Raw genomic sequence first — 24,058 nt, 5'->3', positions numbered from 1 at the left:
AATATAAGACCAAGAAAATCTCATGCATAAAAACCCAAAGTTAATTAGAAAGTGTTGACTTGCGTTACATGTATTTTATCCTTTAATAAATACAGAAAGATAAGGGAGAACTAGTTGGTCCTATTGCTACTTGGATTAAGCAAGACATCTCTAAATAAAAGTCAGTCTCTTAGAAAATAAGGTTTGCTTAACCAAATCTTGGTTTAAATATGTTTCAGAAATGGGACTAGCATAAATGAAAGTTCGTCTCTCTTGTTCTGAGGGTGACGAGGAATGTCACCCCAGTCTCTGCAGGCAGGGCCAAATTCTGGTTCCTGTGTTGACAGGGAGTCTGAGGTAGAAGGTGGCAGCTCTCGGTCCAGGAAGGACGTATCGGGAAGAACATTTAGCCTGTTTTCGGTGATACAGTCACCCCCCCGTTGAGTTCAGTTGTTTGTGGTCAACTACAGTTTGAAAATAGTACATGGAAAATTCCAGAAATGAGTGATTCATGAGTTTTAAATTGTGTGTGGTTCTGAGTAGCTTGATGAAGTCATGCCCTGTCCCTCTCTAGACCTGATTTGTTCCTTTGTGCATTGTCTCCACGCTGTGGACACTGACCCGCCTGTTAGTCACTTAGTAACTCCTTGGTCATCAGATCAGCTGTCTCGGTAGCGCAGTGCTAGCGGTCAAGTCCCCTTATTTCTCTTAACAGCGCTCAGGAGTGTAAGAGCAGTGATGCAGGGGATTCATGTCCTCTCCGTCACAGAAAGAAAAGTGAGTGCAGGGCAAAGAGATTTTGAGAGAGAGAAAGACGCCGTTTCCGTACCTCATCGCTGTATGTCATTGTAATTGTTTTATCGTATTATTAGTTACTGTTGTTGATCTCTTTCTGTGCCTGACGTCCAAATTAAACTTTATCATGGATATGTATGTACAGGAAGAACACAATACGTAGTGTCGGTACCATCAGGGTTTCAGGAATCCACTGGGGCTCTTCAACGCAGTCCCCATGGGTGGCGGGGGACAGCTGTATGAGATCTTGGTTCTGGTCCCAACTTAACCACTCATAATGTCACCTGGGGGAAACCATATTTTTGGACTTCTGTTCTGTTAGGGAGGTAGGCAGGATCATACTGGTGTTGAAAAATACAGAGAATTTCAGGTAAAGGGTAAATTAGGGTAATCTATGCCAAAGTGCTCTGAAAAATATAAATGACTAGGTGAAATACACTTTTGAAAATAGATTTTAAAAAAGCAAGATTTAGGGTATACGTTTTAAAGTTACTCCTGTAGGGAGGTTTGCTACTGTAAGTAAATTTAATAGTGTAAGCATGCAGAAATCATTTCCCCAGTCAGTCTCAGTTTGTTTGTACTAAGGAGAAGAAACTGAAGGGGTGGATGGTCAGATCTACAGGAAACACTTGGAAGCTATACTCATGCATGTGTCACTGAAGAACAACTTGGACCATTTATTGGCCAGGTAAGTGGTTATTTTTAATGTGCTTTTGTTTTGTAATTTTGTGGCTTAGTATACTACTTAGGGTTTTTCAGTATCTGTTTATATTTCTCGCTTTGTCCATATCAGTTCATTAATTGTGAGTACTTAGCTTAGAAATTGTAACAATAGAAAAAGTAGTTTCTCTTGCTTGTCTTTGGCATTTGTCCATGATCATGGGCAGTTCATAGTTAAGCTGAATTTGGGTTATAGCTGCGTGTGATTTGCGACTGTTTAGATTCCTAATAACAAGTGAACCAAAAGGCCTGAAACAATACCTCACAGTTGAGGGTTGGCATGAAGTAAAATTATTTCTTCCTTTTTCTATAAAAATCATTCAGTCTCCCATTTTCTTGCTTAAAAGGCAACTTGCTAGAGTGCAGAGAAGGTAGGCATCGCAGTCCCACGTGGACTCGCATCTGCCTTTGTCTTTTCCAGGGGAGGGCACAGGATGTTGTGCGGGCTGGGGGCCTGGGTCTGGGTGTGCCCTTGCGTGGGGTTGGGCAGGGGCCTGTTTGCCGGGGTGTCACCATTCATGCCTCTTGCTCTCAGGCGTGGCTTGTGAACAAAAGGGGCTGCACAGGTGGAGTACTTGAGAGCGTGGGCTCTGAGTCAGCTGGGGCCAAAAGCCCTGCTCATCTCTGCCTGGCCGGGTGGCGCTCACCGGCATAGCAGTAGTTTCTGGTCTCTTTGACCTCACGCAGATTATGTGGTTCCTTTTTTTTTTTCTAGATTTTATTTATTTTTAAAGAGGGGGAAGAGAGGGAGAAAGAGGGAGAGAAATGTTGATGTACGAGAGAAACACCAGTCGGGTTGCCTCTCCCATGCCCCTAACCAGAGAGGAACCTGCAACCCAGGCATATGCCCTGACCAGGAATTGAACTGGTGACCTGTTAATGGGCTGGACAGCACCCAGCCCACTGAACCACACCAGTCAGGGTCAGGTTGTAAGACTTCTTAGCCCTAGTGTTGTGTATGTTTAAAATAAGTGTAATTTTCTATCTTGGAGTGGTTCGAGAGAGAGAATATTCCTAAACCACCCAGAGCTTGGTAGGTACTCAATGAACAGTTACTCTCATCTGTTGACACTGGTTTTGTTTTGCAGCCTTCTTTTTGAAGAGTATATTTCATATAACTCACAGGAAGAAATCGATCCTACTAAAGTATCTTTACTGAATGAACAGTTTCTTCCCCTTATCAGACTTTTAGAAAGCAAGTAAGTGGTGTGTTTGTGCCTTGTTTTGTTAATGTGTACCTCTTGTTTGAATTTAACATAGTAAACGAATTGTAAAGAGACTGTCTTTTTTTCCCTTTCAGGAAAGACCAGGTATAAGATTTAAATGTATTTGAAATATAGGAGGAGTTAGGGGTTGTGTGGGAACTGTGGAGAGTAATGTTTTTATAGATTTTTTTGTTGTTGTAATAGATGACTTGTAACCGTTGATCAGTATCACTTGATCTTACATATTATACTGTTAAAATACTGGTGTCAATCTCAGTAGTTTAAAGTTTTTTATTTATGTCTTCTATACATGTAAGGTATATGTGGTTAATAACTTTGTGTAATTTTCTATATGGATTAACTCTTTGAATTTCTTCCCAGATATCCCACAACATTAGATGTCGTCTTAGAGGAACACCTAAAGCAAATTACAGACCTAAAAAAACAAGAGCTTTTTCACCAATTTATCTCTCTCTCTACAAGTGGAGGGAAGTATCAGGTAAGTTTTTCTTCAGAGGAATTAAGACAATTCGTGGTATGTTTATGTGGTTATTTGAAGAACTCTGGAAGGAAGTTTTTGCTCCATCACTCGTCTCTTTGGAGTGCGTGTTTCTTGTTTCTTTTTTCTTTTTCTTTTTTAAAAATTTGTTTTAGAGAAAAAAAGCAAGTTGGGGGAGAGGCAGAGAGAAACATCTGTTTGTTGTCCCACTCACATTGCATTCACTGGTTGATTCTTGTCTGTGCCCTGATCAGAGACCAAACCTTGGTGTGTTGGAACAATGCTCTAACCAGCCGAGCTGCTTGGCTAGGGCTCTTTGTTTGGCATGTGTTATGAAGAGATGAGATTATGCGCAATTCTGCCTAGTTACCTGGGGTAAGGCCAGGAGGCAGGATTGGGTGCCTGGCGAAAGGAACAGGAGTTTATGTAATTGTGAATATGGTACTTATTCCAGGAAAACTGTTGTTTGGAAACCTACCTATGACATGCATTAGCAGTCCCCAAAAGGTGGCCTCACTCAGGTTGGTGGTGTCCTTACCTTTATCTTCTCTTCACCTTCCAGTGTGGTGCCACCAACCATGGATGGCTGTTTAAGTCATTGATTAGAAAAAAGACATGGATTTTTACTTCATGATCATGTTAGAACTTTAGAAATTTTCTGATGATTCACCCTTAATCTTTATACTAGAAGTTCGACATCTAAGCAGTTCTTATAAATAACCTTGAAAATAAATATAATGAAGAGACATAAGGTCGTTGCTTTTTTCTTTCCTAATGAGACTTTGTCTTTAGTGGGTTTGATTTCCAAACCCTAGCGTGGTGTACAGATTTCCTTAGTCTACTTAGGCAACTGGGTGGGTTGTTACTAATCTTGAGTGTCACCATTGTGTCCTTTAGAGGAACTGCGTTCTGTTTCAAGTTTCACTGAGGTGCTAATACAGTGATTTACCTCAAATGCTTTTCACTTTGGAATCATGTCTGTAACTATACAAAATTACTTTATAGAATTACTAAATTAAACCTACTATAGACACAATTATACAGGAAATCAGAGTATTAACAATACAGATTTTTTTTTAATCTAACTCAGACCATGTTCTAGAGACAAAGATTAGTTTCCTTTTTGGTTTCTGAAATTAGATAGTCGTTACTGAATGTGTTTGGCAGACTGAGGTGGTTTTCTCTGGTTTTTATTCTTGATCGTATACTGCTCAAAATTACTCGTGAGATCATGTGGTAATTGTGATGAATTCTATAGTTTTTAGCAGATTGTGATACCTCCTTGATGCTCAGTCTGAATCATCCACTTGCACCTGTGAGACTTCTGGCCGTTAATCATCTGAAAAATATCATGGAAACATCAAAGGTTTGTGTCAGCTTTCATTTGTTCCGTGTGTATCCTGATGAGGAGCCGGGTAACTCGAGAGCAAGTACTGGAAGTTGGCACCTGGAGTCGGCACTGTGCGATCATAGAGACCAGGTTTAAAGTGGGCGAGAAGACGGGGCCAAGGGCCAGCGCTGGACAGGCTGCAGCCGCCGTGACGGGCTGTGGGTGCCCTCGCAGCCACTGTTCTCACATCTCCATGGTGCAGGTCATCAGTTTGGGTCCAGCTCAGTGTTTTTCAGACTGGAATTTATAGATCAATTTGGAGAGGTTCTGAAGTTAATCTGAGAATTCTCTACTTTTGAAATCTGCTTTTGATTGTCTTACGTTTACCATGAGCGTATTTGGGGACATCAGAATGGTAGCTTTTGGAGCACTTGCCAGTACCTGCAGTTGTGTTTGTGTTTAAAATTCTGGTGGCTCCAAAGAGTGAGCACAAAAGCCAACTTAAGTTGCAAGTTCTGCCTTTGTACCAAAATGGTAATTTACAAAGACTTTGCAGTGATTCAAATAGAGCATTATTTCCTAACTTTAGCTATTCAAACAGTATCTTCACAATTTTTTGTTAGCTTACCACTGATAATTATTTCCTTAAAATTTTTCTTTAACTTCTTTTAAGTGGACTCCTTTTTTTTACATAGTCTTCACATCATACATTTGAAGTGCTAATTATATATGTACATGTTACTGTAGTTACTATGATTAAAACAGAATGTCCATCTGTATAATATTTTTAATTGTCTTGTATATTCCTTTTTGCACATTTGAAAAATTGCGAATAGAGAAAGGTGGTGGCGGTTTATACTTTCCCCAACAGCACATGCTGGTGTCAATCTGCTGAGTCCTAGAACTGGTGTCAGGCACTTAGAACCAAGTCATATTACAATAGCATTTAATTTCGGCTAATCATAATTACCACATTAAATGCATAATTTGAGTTTTACTAATTTCATAGTTTTAGAAAATATTTGAATTATAAGTTTTTTGGTTATATTTTAAATATTTTTGTCTTCTATATTTTTAAAGAGTTTTTCTTTACCCCCTACCTACAGGTAGGGATATTTTCAGGTTGATGAGTAGTCTTACTGTTCTGTTACTGTGAGGGATTGTGTGCTTTTTCCTTTTGTATCATCGGCTGTATGTTATAGATGAGAGCAGTGAGGCAGAAAGGTTAGGGGACTCACCTGTGGACGCTGCGCTAGTAAGTGCTACAGCTGCGGCTGCAGCCCGCGTGCCCTCCATGGGCTGGGTGCTCTCGTTCCAATATGATCGACTCCTTAGTACAAAAGTCATACTTAGGTTATACCTGTTGTATTTTCCGTGGAAACTGTGAGAGGTTTGTGCTGGACAATTACTCCTCTAAATGGAAAGGCCCTTTGAGGCCGTCTCGTCCATGCAGTGCGCTGAGAGTGTTTGAGTTCCCACTCGGCGCAGCGCCTGCCCTCCTCGACCCGTGTCCTGGAGCGCTTCTCACAAAACCAAGCTTCCTTTTTAGTGTTTTAGGAACAACTAAATTAGTATTTTTTTCTGTCGTTCAGGAGAGTGTCGATGAGTGTTTCATAAAAGAAGCTATCGTATCCCGATTGGGTGATGATAGCATGGATGTTGTTTTGTCGGCTCTAAGCGCTTTTAAGGTGAGTGGATATGTTCATCAACATGCACATTGGTTGGTAAATATTTTCTTGCCCTTCTCACTTGATTCTCTGCTCTAGGCAGGAATATATTTGAAAATTATTCCCCCACTGGAAATCTGATCTCTTGAGAGCACAAATGTAAGCCTGGTTGGAAAAAGCTCATGAGAGTAATTAGATTGTGCAGTTTTATACATGTGGAGGGTCTTCCAAAAGGAAAGGGACTTTGTCAGAAATTTTACCTTGCGGTCGTGGAAAATGGGATCATGAATGCCACTTTTGAGAAATTGCTCATAAAACTTTTCAGTTAGACTAGGATTCCTGGGAGATAAATTCTTTATAATTTACGGGGTTTTTTCAGTTCATTTAAGAAGCACCAAATGTAAGCAAGTAAAATTTCTCTTAGGACATTTCTTTTTCCTCTAGATTTTCAAGAGACACTTTACATCAGAAGTGACTGTTTCAAATCTTCTGAATCTCTTTCAAAGAGCAGAACTTTCAAAAAATAGGGCATGGTATGTATTCATTTCTCCTTACACAATTTTGAATTGGTGAAATTCTTATATTGAATTCATTTTGATTTTTTTCTTTTGCTTTTCATGTTTGCAATTTACCTTGTAGTTATATGCCACTATGATTGTGGTAATAAAGTGGATCTCGTTACATTCTTGCATTATAAATATTCCATTCGGGTTTGCATGGATTCATTACACTGTTCTCTGAAATTTTCCTTCATAAATCGGAAAAAGAAGTATATAATGTTTGATATACTGAAATGTGGAAAGTAGGATGAAAAGAACTTTCATTTTGTATTTTATAAATCTTTATGTCTGGGTTTTGTTTTGCAAGGATTATACACTATACAATTTAAAAATATATTAAATATACGTTCAGAAGTGCATGTTAACTCTGTAGTAAGTATTTGATGAGTTTTGGTCATTTTATTTTTTTTCTTTTTTTTAAACCTTCCCAGAGGAGGTGTTTATTGATTTTAGAAATAAAGGGGAGCAGGGAGAGAGAGAGAAACACCAGTGTGAAAGAGAAACATCAGTCAGTTACCTCCCTTACTACCCCAACCAGGGATCGAACCCACAGCCTTTTGGTGTTTGGGGTGATGTTCCAACTAACCGAGCCACCTGGCCAGGGCTGGTTGTTTTATTTTTGGCGCCTAAGCTCTTTACATGGACAAATGACTAAGCTCCTTAGAGGAAGAAAGCGTATCTTACAGGTTTTTGTATCTATCATGTCTAATTCTTAGCACATAGTATGTGTTCAGATATTTTTTGAACTTATGAGTGAATTTTTTATTTCTAGTGGAGTTAAGATGGTACGTTTTATGTTACAGTTAACCTATTGTGATTTAAAAAAAAAGAGTTGGCCGAATTAGCAGTCCTAAACAGTTCCTGTATTAGCATGGTTTTCCACTGATCGTCTTGGTGTCTCTGAATGACATGTTCGGTGAGGGGACCAGCGTGATTGTCCGTTGACGTGGAGCAGTGTAAGGATGATGATTGCCTGCTGGATTGAAGTCCCTGATGTGCCTCCGAAGCAAATGTGCTTTTATACCTTTCAGGTGTGAGGTACTTGAACTGGCCACAGACATGATAGTTAGAGAAGAGATGCTGAATGGAAAGGATGAGTTGGCGAATGAGATAGTGGTTCGTCTGCTTCCCTTCATGGTCATCGACAGGGATGATCTAGAGTCCCCCGAGATGAAAACTGCTGTGTATTTATCCCGATCAGGACTTTGCTCTCTGCATCCTGTGCTACGGGGCTGGAAAGAAGGTAAGAAATTCTGTTGCTTTTTAGACAAAATGAACAGGTAACACTTCAAAAAGAAGATAAGTACCATTAGAAACTGGCCATACTTGCCATTTGAAATCATATGTGTGTACATGCCACATAAATGCCAGGATCTAAAAATTTTCTGCTAAGATAAAATATACAGTGAGAAAGAAACTGACCCATAGACAAATTCAGAATTGGATGAAAGGTAAAATAAAAAGCAAATGTTTATAGGAAAATAATAAAATTTTTGCTTAAATTCCTTCGTCTACATGATCCTTTAAGCAAGTGTTGGTGATACAGGGCCCTGTGTTTAACCTTTTTTTTTTTCTTTAACAGCTCTTGAAAATGTGATGAAAAGTACAAAGTCAGGAAAACTAATTGGTGTAGCAAATCAGAAGATGATTGAGTTGTTGGCTGACAATATAAAATCAGGGGATCCTTCTTCAATGTTAAAGATGGTAGGGACGCTGCTAAAGCCCCACCCCCGAGTCGCCTTCTTACAGTCTTAGATTCTCTGTGTCTGCTTGTGTAGAGTCATCATCCTCTTTCTTTTTCTTTTTCTTTTTCTTTTTCTTGTTTTGATAATAACTTGCATTCTTGAGTATTTTATTTTGCTTTAAACATGTATAGTGTTGTGTTATATATTCTGCAGATTGTTGAAACCCTTAACATTTAATATAGTTTATTTCATTGTAGTTTTTTGTTGGGCCAGTAAGAATAACGTATACTTTTTCACCTCCTTTTTTGCTTTCTCATTTAAAATATTAAAGTTATATATTTGTTAAAATAGCAAAATACCTACAGGAGGAGAAAATTGCTTTTGCTGTAGTAAATACACCCTTTATAAAGGTATTAGGTTTGTGATTTAAAAACATCCAGTTGGCAAGTACAGTTATGTTCGTTATAATTTTTGAAATTAGTTATTTTTATAATTACTAGAAATCAGTGCTGACTACTTTTTGAAGGCTTTACATTTGTCACCTCACTTTAAATGTAAAACACATACTATCTGACGAGGCCTGGGGTATAGGGAATATGCGTTTGGTGCCACCCGAGACTTGGCAGTAATGAGCAGCGCTTGTTTTCCCAGGTGGAGGGTTTGATCAGTATCGGGGAGAAGGAGCCCCTCAGCCTGCAGCAGAAAGTGACTTCCCACGTGGTCATGTCTGTGCTGGTCTCGTGCTGCTCATCCTCGAAAGAAACGCACTTTCCATTTGCGATAAGAGTCTTCAGTTTGTTGCAGAAAAAAATAAAGAAGCTCGAAAGCGTCCTGACAGCAGTGGTAAGGAGCAGGCCATCCTGGGAGGTCGGGGATGCGTAGAGTGACGGCCTGGCCTGCGGTCGGGGCAGAGCTGGCCGCCGGGGGCCGAGTGGCTAGGAGCCCTGTCCGGGGTGGCTGTGGCGCGGCCTTGGGAGCAGTAGGGGGTGAATGAGGTGCTCTCTTCCTTTTTCAGAAAGTTAATCCAATTATAGAATTTCCGGGTCGCAGTGCTATTGTCCGTCTCGTCTTTATTGGAGTTGTTATCTAAGCTGTGCCTAACTGCCCTTAGTGGTAAAGATTTCACTAGCTGTATCAGTGCCTGAACAAAATGCTCCTTCGTGCTCTTACTTTCCAAGAGTGGATCTTTTGTGTTCTCTTAATATTACATTACACTGGCTCTCACCAGCCTGCCGTTGTCTCTGGCAGTGTTAGTGAGTTACTGGTATCACATTTTGAGGTCATAAGATTATTTCTTTTAATATTTGCCATATATAATAGTGCTTTGTTTTGTCCTCCAAACCTCAGAAGGCTCCTTATTGGATTTGCTAAATGAATCACATCCTTTTAATGTTTCCATATACCCTCAGGATTGTGTAAGTTCAGGTCATGGCCACTGGTAGCTATAAAGTGACGTAGACTTTAAAGGAATTACTCTTCATATGTTGAAAAGTAGCCCAGAGAGGCCCTTTTAACTTCTTTGATACCTTTTGTAAAAGTGTGAAGCCTGAATTGTATTTGCTCCCAGTGTTAAAAGTGTGGACAAATGGAGTGTTTTCTGTATACACAGATACAGATGGTTTTCTGTTCATATTTAATCCCCTCTCTGAGAGCCCTGAGCATCTTCCTGGCTGTGGCCGCACAGTGAGCTACGAACTGCCTCGCCGAGGGCAGTGCCTTGTGAGTCTGGCTTTGGCCTGGTTCTCTCCCCAGTTCCAACTCCGCACACACCTGTCTGCGGTTCTGTTCGTCCCTTTCCTACGCCTTTTCTCGTGCTTCCTTCTGGCATTTGTTATATAATTTCTAAATACCTTAACATTTTGCTACTTGTTTAGAATCATCTGTAAGTTTGGGGATTTTATAATGTACTTTCTTCAGATTAGTTGTAAAAAAAAAAAAAACTGAGAAAAGCCTTGTTAGGGATCTCTTGGAAGCCCAACTCCTTCTGTTTAGAAAGGTGCCATTTGAAAGACAGAATTTGTGTGAATAATGTTTGTTTTTAGGGTTAATGGTTTAAGAAAATAGATAAAAAGTGAAGCCATAATTAACTCCTTTCTTTCTTTTCTTGTGAATGGTGATAGATCTCTTTAAAAACCTGATTAAAGTTACGAATTCTCTCGCCCAAATCCCCACACCCGGTTTTGCGTATTCCCCCGGCGTACACACCATCGCAGTCCGCCCGTGGAACCCGGTTTCAGAACTGCTGTGAATCTGCGCCCTTCTGTTTCCTTCCCACTTCAGGAAATGCCCTCGGAATGGCATTCCGAGCTGATGACGGACCGGGCGATACCAGCGCAGCTGTGGGCACATTACGTACAGCAGGTCAACGCTGCCCAGTGGATAGCTGTGGAGGACTCAGCGTTACTCGTATTTTCGCTGAAAATTTTTATTTATGCACTAAAGGCTCCTAAATCTTTTCCTAAAGGTAGGACCAGGTGTGACCCTTCTGAATGGGATTCCCTGGAAAACTGAGTCCGTGGCTCCACTACTCTTTTTGTTGAGTGTAAAGTCCCAGCAGAGTGTTCACGTGAGTCACACGTTGTCTCTCCTCACGTCTGTGTAGATGATGTGTGGTGGAATCCTGACCGGCTGGAAGCGGACAGCAGAGACTACCTGCGCTTGCTCATCGGGCTCTTTGAGACGATCCTCCGTGGGGCTGACAGCACCCACTTCAGGGTGCTGATGAAGCTGTTCCTCAAGGTGCAGGCCCCTCTTTTTCAGGCATTCTCTGCCCTTCAGGGTGTCACAGGTTACTTTAGCCATGACAGTTCTGAGTGAGAATGAAAGTAGACTTCTAAACAGCAAAGAGTGTGTGGTGATCACAGGCCCTGTAAAGCAGTGCTGTGATCCTGACCTCCATCAGTGGGGTCGACAGAGACCAGCATCCCCATGTGCCTCATGTACTAGGCCTGTTGACATGTTTGGTCATAACAGCCCTATGTGCTGGGGCTTAATAGTGTTAAGCGGTGAGAAAGTGATGTTCAGAGAGATGGTTTAGCCTATGCAAAGTCACTCAGTTAAGAAACGTCAGAGCAACATGTGACACAATTGACATTGCTCCCTCCATCTTTGAAGGACTTGCCTTAATGAGGCTTCCCAACATCACTTTTGTCTCAGTTCTGCTCAGTGTCTTGTTTGTTTGTTAAGTGTGTTCAACTGCAAGGTTAGAGCGAGCCCTGTGGATATCAGTCCTCTGAATTCACTTATATTCCTGCCAGTTTGCTAAAATTCCAAGCATAGAATAAGTTTGCATGATTAGACACAGCTAAATATAATTAGCTATTTGTTTTCTATAGTCGTATACTATTCTAGTTGGTGTAATTATGAAAATGAAACTTCCCTGCTTTTGTTTTATTTTTAATTCAGGTACATCTAGAAGATGTTTTTCAGTTATTCAAGTTCCTTTCTGTGTTATGGACCTATGGTTCTAGCCTTTCAAATCCCTTGAACTGCTGCGTGAAGTCCATGCTCCAGACTCAAGCCCTGTACGTGGGCTGCGCGATGCTGTCCTCCCTGAGGCCACAGTGTAGAGCCCACCTGGCTTCCACGTCTTCTCCAGGTACTGCCCGGAGCATTATACATGTACTGTCACCTCTGGCTCTACGGCTTTCCCTGCGTGTGCATCGTGGGGTTGTAGTTTGGAGAATTTCTTTTTTTACAGTTTTTTAAATAGAGCATGTGCGTGCTCCCCTTTCATACATGTTATATTTGTTTACTTCTCTAAGTATTGCTTTTAAGTTATTAATGTCAGTTGCAGAATCTCACTAAAACAAATGATGGAAGCTATAGGTGATTAATTCAAACCATCATAATATAATTCTTAACTACTTATAAAGTGGGTCTGCACTCAGGCAGCCCTCCTGGATTTATTTCTTTTATCACATGTAAATCATTTTCAGGTTGGGCACTCACTGTGAAACCTCCCAAAATGAAATTCATATAAAGCAAAATTGCAGATGTTGACAAAGATACAGAATTTCATGAAGTTGATGAATATGATACTGAAAGTGGGTTGACCTCCTTCCAAAGCTATTGACAAATGGGAGGACCTGGCAGAGGTCACCCCTTAGTGATTGAAGGTGAGAAAGTTGATGAGGACGGTGGTTGTCATCAATACTGCAGACTAGAATGACTTTAAGATCAGGGGAGTAAGTGGCCCTTGGGAAATGTGGAGAGGTTCTTGATTTTTTAAAAGATTTTATTTTTTTATAGAGAGAGAGAGAGGAAGGGAAGGAGAAAAACATCAATGTGTGGTTGCCTCTTGTGTGGCCCGAAGAGGGGACCTGGCCTGCAGCCCAGACATGTGCCCTGATTAGGAATCAAACCAATGGCACTTTGGTTCACAACCCTCACTCAGTCCACTGAGCTATGCCAGCCAGGGCTCTTGATTATTATTTTTTTTTTTTAATTTATCTTTAGAGGGGAAGGGAAGGAGAGAGGGAAAGAAATATCACTGTATGGTTGCTTCTCATGCGATCCCTGCTGGGAACTGGCCCCTGCTGGGAACTGGCCTGCAACCCAGGCATGTGCCCTGACTGGGAATCGAACCACGATCTTTTGGTTTGCAGGCCCGTGCTCCATCCACTGAGCTACACCAGCCAGGGCTTTGATTATTTTTTAATTACGAAATTGGTCTTCATAAATGTTCTGTAAAAGCAGAGTGAATGATCATAAACGTTTCACAGAATAATTTCTCAATGTTTGTCTTATTAGTTCCTTGAAAGAGCACATAATTACAGTTGTAACCAAAATTGTATCAAATGTAAGGTAAAGTAGATATGTAAATTCAAGTTTTACCCACAAAATAAAATCCTAAGAATGTATTTTTTTCTGCACTACTTACTATAAAACTGCAGCCCCTGTTTTAGGTAGACTTACTTTTAAGAAAGTTAAAAAATTTTTAATGAGAATTTTCTATACACTTTTTAACTTTAATTTTTCACTTAATATAAGCATTGGTCTACATTAATATATCGTCCTGGCCAGTGTCACTGAGCTGGTGGGAATGTTGTCCCGTAAAACAAAAGGTCACAGGTTCAATTTCCAGTCAGGCTACATACCTAGGTTGCAGGTTTAATCCCTGGTCAGGGCACATACGAGAGGCAGCTGACTGGTGTTTCTCTTCCCCCCCCCCCCCCCCGTCCCCTCTCTTTCAAATCAATGGGCATGTGCTTGGGTGAAGATTAAAAAATAATCTTAATGTTAATTTTTTAATGTCCTGTTTTCAAAAATATAAATAAACATAGATATATAGAAATTTATCTTTTTTAAAATGTCTGCGTAGAGTTTCATCTTATGGAGGTATTATTAAAACAACTATCTCCTGTTAAACGTGAATTTTCAAAAAGATGTATGTGTTGTATTTAGAGGTCGTAACTCTCCCGATTTGCTATCAGGTCTGCCATGTCTGCTGTCCTTTGGCATTGAAGGGGGTGGCCCCTGAGGAGTATACCTCTGTCTCTCCATAGCAGGACCAACAGACCTCACTTTGCCTCTGGTGTTGCTGCAAGACAGGCTCCTGCCCATCCCTGCTGCCTTGTCGTGTGTCACTTCCCTCTTCCTAAAGTGCCTTTGCACTTATGCTGCCTGGACACGTCACAGGACTCCACTGAAAACAGGAGAGGGGCACCTTGTTCTGTCCAGAAGCTCAAGCACCTTACCCTAGAATCCCCGAGGGCCGCGAGCCACCGAACCCGTCCGCAGCGCACTTCTAGCCCAACCTCGGCAGGGAGGGGTCTGGGAGGTGTTGGCTGGTGGCTGTCCTAATTTAGTATGTTATGCTGCTCAGAGAAAGATACTGCCTGTTTTAGTAATATAACACCATAATGTACGCAGTGACTTGACAATCTACATTTATTACTTTGCGCGTAGATACGAATTCCGGCTCAGTCTTGCATAAATGATTAGACTTTTAACATTTGTCAGATGGAGGCTGCCTTTGGTTTGTTATGCCTGATTAATATAGTGAATTTATTTGCATGTTTAGAAGCAAAAACACATTTTTGTATTTTATGTAAAATATGCTATTTTAAGTCTAAGTAAAATTAGAATGACGTCACATACATTTTTTTAAATGGAAGGTGTTCCTAAAAGCTGATTCCTTAAGTAATGTAGCTTTGACTTCTCTTGAGTCCCAGTACCTTATCTGAATACGGGAGCCATAGTACTTACACAGTTAACCTGTGAAGATCTCAGAGGTGAGGGCCGCCGACTCCCACGAAGTCAAAAAGCCATGCATAGCTTCTGACTTCCCAGAACTTAACTACTGAGAGCCTGCTGTTGACCAGAAGCATTACCAACAAAAGCCAGTTAGTGCGTATTTGTACGCTTTATGTGTTATGTGCCATATCCTTATAATAAAGTAAGCTAGAGAAAAGAATATGATATTAAGGAAATCATAAAGAAGAAAAAGTTTACAGTATGTATTGAAAAATCTGTATTATGGTGGGCCCACACAGTTCAAACCAGTGTTCAAAGGACTAAGTGAGGTATGAGGTTGGAGTACTTTAAATTTGTTTCTGCGTTTGGATTTTTCGGGAAGTTCTGCTCTTCTACACAGAGAGGTTTTTTTGGTTGTTTGTTCGTTTTAGCAAATAAAGTATCTTGGCCTAAAGCTGCCCTTTGTACAGGTAAATTCAACTTTGCAGCTGTTTGTTTCTGGCTTTATTTTACAATCTAATGTTGCGGAGGCCAGGAAGGATTTCCAGGTTTCTTACTGCACTCAGAAACGTCTGAAGGCTGTCAGGCTGGCTCTTAGCATTCTAGAGTGGGAAATGTGTAACAGGTCATTTCTAGAAAAATAAAAACCAACCAGTGTGCTTCAGTACAAAGCATGAAATGAAGTAACTGCAGAGCAGACGAGGAAACAGGCAGCGTCTTAGCCCAGACACAGCTGTCCAAGAGCAGCCGCAATCCAGGCGATCTCACAGGTGCATTCCACTGGATCTTCAGTGCTCTTGAGCTGGGCAGGCCATGGAGCGAAGGGAAGCTTCCAGATTCTTCCTCTAAACCCAGCATAACATGGAAAATTGGCACTGACAGACACAGCAGAGCAGTTGGCCAGGGTTTTAGTAGTGATGCAAAAATCCCGAGTGTTTGCAAATTGAGTTCAGCAGTCTGTTGTTTACAAATCAAGCATTTGCCCAAATAGAGTTCACATTAATAAAAAAGAATTGGTTCAAAATAGTATAATTGGCCATATAATTGTTGACAGAAAAAGCCATCATGTTCCAAAGATCTGAAATGGCATTAGATAAAAATCAGTAATTATTTCTAGTTAAGCGACAGCAAAGTCTGGGTCATGTGATGGACATAGTTCTTAAATCAAAGGCTGACATTTTCACTGCATAGCTACGAAGCAAAAACGAAATCAGCAGTGCTGAATTGGTCACTGTTCCTGAACGTGGCTCTGGAAAGACTGTTTGGTGAAATGTTTCAGTCAGAGCTGACCCCTCAGATCTGTGGGCTTCTTGGGGGGATTATGCAGTAGGAGAGCTGGTCAGCTACTTGGAAACATTTGAAAAGTTTGACTCAAGCCTCATCCCTCAGAAGATTTCACGTCAACTAAAGATTTCACAGAAAAAACCTGGCCCTGATATTAGCAAAAAACATGGAGTACATACGATCTCTAAATATCCACATCGATACTTTTAAATTCATTTATAGTGAGGAAGGTCTTTCCAAGCCACGTACAAAATTAGAAGAAAAAGTTGACTAAAATTTCTGCATTGAAAGTCAAGTCACAGTAAATGTCAATTCAGGACAAAATCTTTGCAAGCATGGTGCACACGTGGGTAGCTTCCTCCACACAGTCATGCAAGGGTGTGTGTCCAGGGGTGTCGGCAGCAATTTTAATGCCAAAAGTCTGGGACCGCGCTAAAAACTCTATCCAGTAAGGTACCAGTTTTCAAAATGCGGAAAGTCAGCAGAGTCGTGTACAGCTTGAAAAGAATGATTTAGTTTACTTTCGTGTGGAAAACTCTTCAGCGTGTTTTGAGATGCGACAGCAGTTTCTGTAGAAGGGTGTATCTGTACTTTGCTCTCATTTGTATGTTTTCAAAAGAATTTACCAGCATATGTCTGGCATTTTCTAGAAGAGTAAACAGACAGTGAATGGTCTTCAGAGAGGGAGTTTTAGTTGGGAGTAAAACTTTTCATCATGTGCCCTTGGGGACTATTTAAATTTTGCACTGCTTCCATTTTTTAAATTGTTACTTAAATATTTTTCCCTTTGGTTTCAGTGGTGGCGTCTCTGTTGCTTAACCTGGGAAGCCCCATAAAGGAGGTCCGGAGGGCGGCCGTTCACTGTCTGCAGGCCCTCAGCGGAGTGGCATCCCCGTTCCACATGGTGATACAGCATGTGGTGCCCAAAGCAGAGGAGGTCACCTCGGACGCCACCTACGTCGTTCAGGTAACTCCCAGCACAGAGGGTTGCAGGCGTGCCCACTCGTGCACACACCTGAGCAGTTTCCTCCTTTCTTGACTTTTGCTTTGCAGGGACTGTGGTTGAGTTCAGCCTCCGAATTTAGAAACTAACAGGGTGATAGCTGCACCTCTTTGCCCCAGTTTTAAAAGATAACTGCTGGGAGACCGGTGTCTGGTTTTTGAGAGGAAGCTGCCTGAGGGGGACCAGTGTCCTTGCCTATTAAATTTTTAAGGGAAAATGAAGAATGACCACCTCCCCCCGCCCCCCACCATAATTAGTACATTTAACATTCAGGGTTGCTTCACTCTTTTTACCTAGTTTTCTTCTTTGTTACCCCTAGGATTTGGCTACATTATTTGAGGAGCTACAGAGAGAAAAGAAACTGAAATCTCATCAGAAGTTGTCCGAAACTTTGAAGAACCTGCTTTATTGTGTATCCAGTTGCCCGTCTTATGTTGCCAAAGATCTGACGAGAGTGCTTCAGGGAGTGCACGGTGAGGTGAGTGTGGTGTGAGGGGCTGCACCCCAGGGGGTGTCACGGCGGTCACTGAAACCACCGCTGGACGGGCAAGGTACCCGCAGAGGCACATGTGTGCCCTCAGTGACAATGTTCTTACTAACTGGGGAGAGGAAACACTGTGGTGGAGAAAAGAGGTAAACAAAAAGCAGATGTCGGTGGGTTTCTTTCCAATTTAAAATTGTGAGTTAGGTCTGTCTAAGCACTGACTTGATTTTAAATGAACTTTAAAATCACATGGGGAAAAAACACTGAAGGTGCACTGTGGAAAAACTGTAGGGTTGCCTTGGTTCTTCAGGTAAAAGTCTTCTACAAGGTAATATATTTGAACATACAGTGGGGGACCACAGACAACCCTGGAATTATCTTCTGGGGTGTGGGCCCGTGTAGTACAGGTTTCCTGGACTAGGTGAGTGTTCTAGGAACCCACCTGGAGCAGTGTGCCAGCTGGCGTTGTTGTGAGAGGCTGTGTTTGGCTTCAGTGAGTTTTTTTTTTTTTTAAGACTCAGTGCATTTTCCCAGTTCATGATGGGTCATTTATGAGCACACCGCCCACATTGCTCTGAGTGTTCAGCAGTTTTTGAACAAAAATGGCATGACCCCCATGCCCCACCCTCCTTATTTACCCAATCTTGTCCTGAGTGACCTTTTTGTTTCCCTGGATAAAAAAAGCTCTCAAAGGGAGACGTCGTGCTGATGTAGAAGAGGTGAAACAAAAAACAGCCGAGGCACTGTAAAGACATCAGAATCGATGAGTTCAGAAACTCTTAAGCAATGGAAAAAATCTCAATAGGTGCGTTGCATCAAATGGAGAGTGCTTTAAAGGTGACTGAAGTTTAAACATGTAAGAATAAAAACCCAATTTTTTATAAATAAATTCCATTTTTGGGTTGGGGTCCCCCTGTTAAGACTCAAATATTTCCAAAACCACTTGCTCACTTTTTAAATGTATGTGGTCGTATACTTTTGGTGGGGGGGGGATCCATAGCTTTCATTATGTTGTCAAGGAAACCTGTGCTGTGAAGAGAGAGGTCATGAGAGCCTGGTTGGCAAGCGTGCCGGGTGCAGAGGAAAGCCTGCTGATCCTGGTGTCCGGGTGCCTGTGTGCCTCACCAGTGCCCTGCCAGCCTCCACTGACTGCCCCGGGGAGCTCTACTAACATGGGCACAATGCCGTAGAAACCGTTTGGTTGAATTTCCCTGGTGGAAGCAAACAGATGGCATTTATCAGCTCTGTCATTGCAGCTCTAGGTTAAGAATTGACCATCTTGGCCCTGGCTGGTGTGGCTCAGTGGATTGAGCACCAGTCTGTGACCCAAAGGTTTGCTGGTTCAATTCCTATCAGGGCACGTGACCGGGTTGCCAGCCAGGCCCCTAGTAGGTGCCCAAGAAGCAACCACACATTAATATTTCTCACCCTCCCATCCCCCTCTCTAAAAATAAGTAAATAAAATCTTTAAAAGTAAAAAGAATTGAGCATCTTGTCTTGTGAAGAACTGAGTAGCAAATAGTTCAGGCTCTGCAGGCCGCACCGGCTGTGGCAGCTGCTCAGCTGTGCCGTGTGTGGCAGTAGCGGTGGAGGCAGCAGCTACACGGCAGGCCTGGCTGTGTGTCGTGAGCAAGACGTGCGGAGCGGGCAGTCCTCTGGCTCTGGCCCACAAGCCATATTTTGCTGCCACCTGGTTCAGTTATTAAAGACTTCACATACATAATTTGAACAAATGTTAATTATAGCAAGTTGGAAACGTTGTTTGGGAAATTGCAATAATTTAGAAAAAGCTAATAATTGTTTTTGTAGTCTAGACCTTTAGTTTAGTTTGTATTTCCTGTTTTCACAAGGACTTGGAACACTGAAGATTCGTCCACTCATTTCTGAAGGGTTTAGAGCTTTTGACCATTATAGACAAAACCATCAGAAGGGACCCGAGTGCTCGATTGGTTAGTAGTTGCGTCGTGTCCAAGAGGCCATCACTATAGGGATGTTTTCTCCAGGCCAAGCTCCCAGCCTTCCAACCCGATCCCTTCGGAGGTCTTTGTTAAAACAAGCAAAAACATGTCAGTATAAAAACTTTCCTAATACATTCTCCACACTTCAGATGGTGCTTTCTCAGCTGCTGCCTATGGTTGAACAACTCTTGGAAAAGATTGAGAAGCAGCCCACAGCTGTCCTGAAAGATGAGGCCACTGTTTTGCATCTCACTCTGGGGAAATATAATGAATATTCAGCTTCTCTTTTACATAAGGATCCAAAGAGTCTGGATATATTCATAAAAGCCGCACACACAACAAAGGAACTTTTTTCAGGAATGCCTGCTGTTCAGATTACAGCCCTGGAAAAGGTCAGTGATTACTTTCGGAAACTGAAGCACATGCAGGCTTGAAAAAAATGTGTAATGTTTTACTTGGAGAAGATGGAGTGGACTGCACATGTTTTAGAGGAATTTGATTTATTTGACCCGTTTTGCAAGACTGAATGATATACGTGGGTCATTAAGAAGTATTGCATTCTGACTGACAAAATTGGGGACAGTTTTACAGAGAGAATAATCGTTGGTTCATTGAACTCAGTGGCTTTTTTTCTGCCTCCTCTAGATTACAAAGCCATTTTTTGCAGCCATATCAGATGAAAAAGTTCAGCAGAAGATTGTGCGCATGTTGTTTGATTTATCTGTGAACTGTAAGAATACGCATTGTGCTCAGACTGTTAGCGGTGTTTTTAAAGGGGTAAGTTGAAAGTGGTTTGTAATTTATTAATGTTTGTTCTCTTCGAAGTAACACATGTTTCAACATCCTCCATTGTTTTTAGAAAGTCAAATGTAACCATGAACTAAATCACAGAAAATTTGGTCATAGAGAAGCGCTTAATCAAAACGAGAGGTTTCCACCGATATATTTAGCGTGTGGACTATCTGTGGTTTTAACCAGGTAGAGTTTGTGTGTTAGTTTGGATTTTCCTGGCGTTGGGGCACCTGCCTTTTGTGTGCAGGGGTCGGAATATGCGTGTGGGGCCCGGTGTTCAGCTGGTCCCGCTCGCTTGTGCCTGAGCTCAGGAGTTGTCTCAGGACGCGTGTGCGATACCACTGAGCACCTGCTCATTGGTTTGAATGCATGGAAACCTAGCCGTGCATCAGAGTAACCGCCTGGCTTTCTGTTCTGGGTTTTGTGGGAAGACACATTTCCAAAGGGTAAGGATATGGTGAAGTCTTAGTATCCTGATTCAGCATTTCTCAGAGTTTTAATGTTATTTACTTAGCTTTTTCAGATAAACTAAGTGAAACAGAGTTGCAGAGCAACGTGTATCATATGCTCCTGTGTTTTTGTTTTTTAAATCTTTACCCATGGTCCACATGTGGAACATTGCCAAATGAATATATAAGGAGTTTTCAGCGGTGGTTGCCTTTGGGGATCAGCCTGGGCTCTGGAGTTGTAGGGAGGCATGAAAGGGAACTTAGACACTTTCATTGCATCTCTTCTAATCAGTGTTCACTGCTCTCATTTTATCCCATGAATTGTGTCACTAGCAGTTTATTCTTTTTGTTTCAGATTTCTGTTAATGCTGAACAAGTCAGGATAGAACTGGAGCCACCAGATAAAACTAAGTCCTTGGGCACAGTTCAGCAAACGAGGAGGCAGAAAATGCAGCAGAAGTAAGCTGTGACTGCAGGGAGAGCGTGCGGCTCCTGGGCCTTGAAGGCTAAGAAACCGTTGATTTTTCCATGCCCATCAGTTTCGCATAATCAGGCATATTTTTTTCTTAGCACTGATAATAATTGTTTTTCTAATTTTGGGTCATATCTGTTTCCCAGAAAATCACAAGACCTGGAGTCTGTCCAGGAGATTGGAAGTTCTTACTGGCAAAGAGTAACCCTCATCCTAGAATTGCTGCAGCACAAAAAGAAGCTCAAAAACCCTCAGGTGCTGATACCCACACTTTTCAGCCTGCTGTCAAGGTAACGACCCTGCCCGTGTGTGGTCAAGGAGAGGAGGGGATTCTGAGTCCTCTTCATTTTATTGAACATTCTTTTTTCTTGCTTCGCTGGTCTGCAAAATTAAAAACTGTTGTTGAAAGGTTAGAAGAATGGTTGTAGGTGCCATTGTCAGTGCCCCCGGCTCTCCCCTGATCCTGCACTGTGTAGGAAGTAACCACGCGCTCACCTACTTCCCTTAGCTTGCAGTTATGGACGTGTTTCTTTTTAGTTTCTATTTATTTATTTTATTACATTTATTGAGGTGGCGTTGGCTAATAAGGTCATACAGGCAGTATATGATCTCTTACGTTGTATTGTGTGCCCACCACAGGTATTTGGCCCCCGTTACTACCCCGCCAGCCCCCTTTTGTCCGGTAACCACCATACTGTTTTCTGTGTCTGATTTTAACTTTTCTTATCCCATGAATGAGGGAAATCTTGTGGCTCTCAGCTTTTCTGTCCGACTTATTTCTATCGGTACCGTATTCTCAGGGTCCTTCCCTGTTGTTGCAAATGGCAGTATTTCATCTTCTTACGGCTTCTTAACTTTCAGCATCGTGTCCCCGGAACAGCATTGCTTGTATTTAAAGATACAGGGTGACACCCACTGTGTTTTTTAGGTGTGAATTGTTAGATTAGTCGTAGCGTGTGCCATTGAACTGTAGATGTGTCCTTTCATCTGACCAGCAGAGTGATTCTGAAAGTCCAGACAGGCGGACGGAAGTGCGGTAGAGAGAGAGGTAATCTGACATGAGTGCCTGCCTGTGTGAGAAGGAAGTTAGAGCGAGGAATCTTCCCTCCCGTGTACAGCCTTGATGTTTCCTGTTGGTGTCTCAGCCATGCCTTATTTAACATGTGTTGTGGAAAGGGGCCATTGGCACGTCCCTGCTGTTGGACGACTTTCCCATCTCGTTTCTCTTCTGGGGTCCTGCAGGTGTTTAGAACCTTTGCCACCAGAGCAGGGAAACTTGGAATACACCAAACAGTTAATTCTCAGCTGTTTGCTCAACATCTGCCAAAAACTCTCTCCAGACGGCGGGAGAATACCAAAAGGTACGTGTGGGCGTGGGTGCTGTGTTGGAGGGGGTGGGCGGAGGAGTCGTCCACGTCCAGTGGAGCGGTGCCTGCCACTCAGAGGTTGCTTGCTTCTCACCACTCTAGACGTTCTGGATGAGGAGAAGTTCAATGTGGAGTTGATCGTTCAGTGCATCCGCGTTTCCGAGATGCCTCAGACCCACCACCATGCCCTTTTACTTCTGGGGACTGTGGCCGGAATATTTCCCGTGAGTACTAGTGGGAGAGGACGTCAGCAGGCGCTTCTGCCGTCTGTGGACACGCAGAGGGGCTCGCTGTTAAGGCCAGTGGACTGGGCGTCTCAGTGCCGGTGGGCTCCCAGCCCCGCCTCTCACTAGAGTTTGCGGAGCCTCGGTCCCTCTTGGTAAAGTGGGAGTTAACGGTAGCCTTCCTGTCAGGGCAGCGGTGAGGACACCCTGCATGGTTTTCTCATCACTGAGCACAGTGCCTGGCCCACTAACGCTCTGGTCAGTGCTGGAGTCAGCGTAGCTGGGAAAGATCGCTGTCGCCACCTGTCCTCAGACGGCTCTCAACCAGCGACCTGCGAAAATTCACTTGATTATGAGCTACCTTAGTTAAAGAGATTATGTCAAAGAAGTGCATCTTTTAAAGAATTTTGGAGAGGTTGGCATTACTTTCCTAGTGGAGATTTATGTCAGAGGTTCTTAACCCAGGGTTCTCTGTGAGTGTGAGGGTGTCTTTTGATCTACTGAAATCATGTGCTTGTGTATGGGATTTTTTTTGCCCTCGAAAGAAAGTCAATAGCTCTCAAAGAGGGTGATAATCCAGAAATGGTTGAGAATCATTGATATTTTTCCATTGTTTGTATTGCAGTATAATTTGTGCCATTAAATTCCCCCATTTAAAGTGTACAATTCAGTGGTTTGACTCTGTTCACAAAGTTGTGTCACCATCATAGTTATCTGCTCCCAAAACAGTTTCATCAGCCATTAGCATGCACACACCCTGTTGTCTCTCGCCCCACCATTGTCTTTAAATGGACTCATACCATACAAAGCCATTTTTGTGCCTGAATTCTTTCACTTCGTTAGTGGAGTGTTTTCAAGGTTCATTTGTGTTGAAGCTTGAATCAGTATTCCTTTTGATCGCTGAATAGTATCTCATTATGTGTATACAAAGGGTATTTAAGCTATTTCTGCTTGTTAGCTGTTATGGTAAAATTATGCTCAGAGGGCATTTGTAAATGAGGTTTTGTGTGCAGGTGTTTTCAGTTCTCTTTGGAGTGGAATTGCTGGGTCATTTGCTGATTTTAACTGAGAACCTTCCAGACTCTTTCCCAAAGCAGTTGCATCGTTCCGCGCCCAGCAGCGGTGTGTGAGGGCTCTGATTCCCCGCACCCTCACTCCTCTGTGTCGTCCCTCTGTCCCAGAACAGTCCTCCCAGTGTGTGTGAAGGGGTGTCTGGGTTTTGCATTTCCCTGGTGACTAATGATGTTGAGCATCTTTTCTGGGGCTCATTGACTGCTCACTTATCTTTGGGGAAACAATCCTTTGCCCATTTTAAAGCTGCATTGTTTCTCATTGCTGAGTTACAATGAATCATCAATACTCGATATGTTTAAAATAGAAAATGTTG

The 24,058-nt window shown here is 42.2% G+C and overlaps 1 protein-coding gene across 1 annotated transcript in view; it reads left to right on the top strand.

The window, feature by feature from the left end:
• Window positions 1-24,058, top strand: part of HEATR1 (HEAT repeat containing 1) — a 49,502-nt gene that overhangs the window by 8,734 nt on the left and 16,710 nt on the right. The window contains exons 9-28 of the mRNA XM_037168162.2: window positions 1,360-1,462; window positions 2,583-2,693; window positions 3,081-3,198; window positions 4,457-4,564; window positions 6,121-6,216; window positions 6,640-6,728; window positions 7,787-7,998; window positions 8,338-8,459; window positions 9,092-9,283; window positions 10,721-10,904; window positions 11,043-11,179; window positions 11,846-12,038; window positions 16,720-16,889; window positions 17,245-17,403; window positions 19,517-19,759; window positions 20,013-20,144; window positions 20,964-21,067; window positions 21,227-21,370; window positions 22,323-22,441; window positions 22,550-22,671. Of these exons, the coding sequence (XP_037024057.2) occupies window positions 1,360-1,462; window positions 2,583-2,693; window positions 3,081-3,198; window positions 4,457-4,564; window positions 6,121-6,216; window positions 6,640-6,728; window positions 7,787-7,998; window positions 8,338-8,459; window positions 9,092-9,283; window positions 10,721-10,904; window positions 11,043-11,179; window positions 11,846-12,038; window positions 16,720-16,889; window positions 17,245-17,403; window positions 19,517-19,759; window positions 20,013-20,144; window positions 20,964-21,067; window positions 21,227-21,370; window positions 22,323-22,441; window positions 22,550-22,671 (2,858 nt within the window). The remainder of the gene's footprint in view (window positions 1-1,359; window positions 1,463-2,582; window positions 2,694-3,080; window positions 3,199-4,456; window positions 4,565-6,120; window positions 6,217-6,639; window positions 6,729-7,786; window positions 7,999-8,337; window positions 8,460-9,091; window positions 9,284-10,720; window positions 10,905-11,042; window positions 11,180-11,845; window positions 12,039-16,719; window positions 16,890-17,244; window positions 17,404-19,516; window positions 19,760-20,012; window positions 20,145-20,963; window positions 21,068-21,226; window positions 21,371-22,322; window positions 22,442-22,549; window positions 22,672-24,058) is intronic.

Source organism: Artibeus jamaicensis, unplaced genomic scaffold (assembly GCF_021234435.1).
Source record: "Artibeus jamaicensis isolate MK-2021 breed Jamaican fruit bat unplaced genomic scaffold, CSHL_Jam_final contig_473, whole genome shotgun sequence".
NCBI lineage: Eukaryota > Metazoa > Chordata > Mammalia > Chiroptera > Phyllostomidae > Artibeus > Artibeus jamaicensis.
Note: the sequence above shows the minus strand (reverse complement) of the source record. Positions and strands in the feature narration are given on the sequence as shown.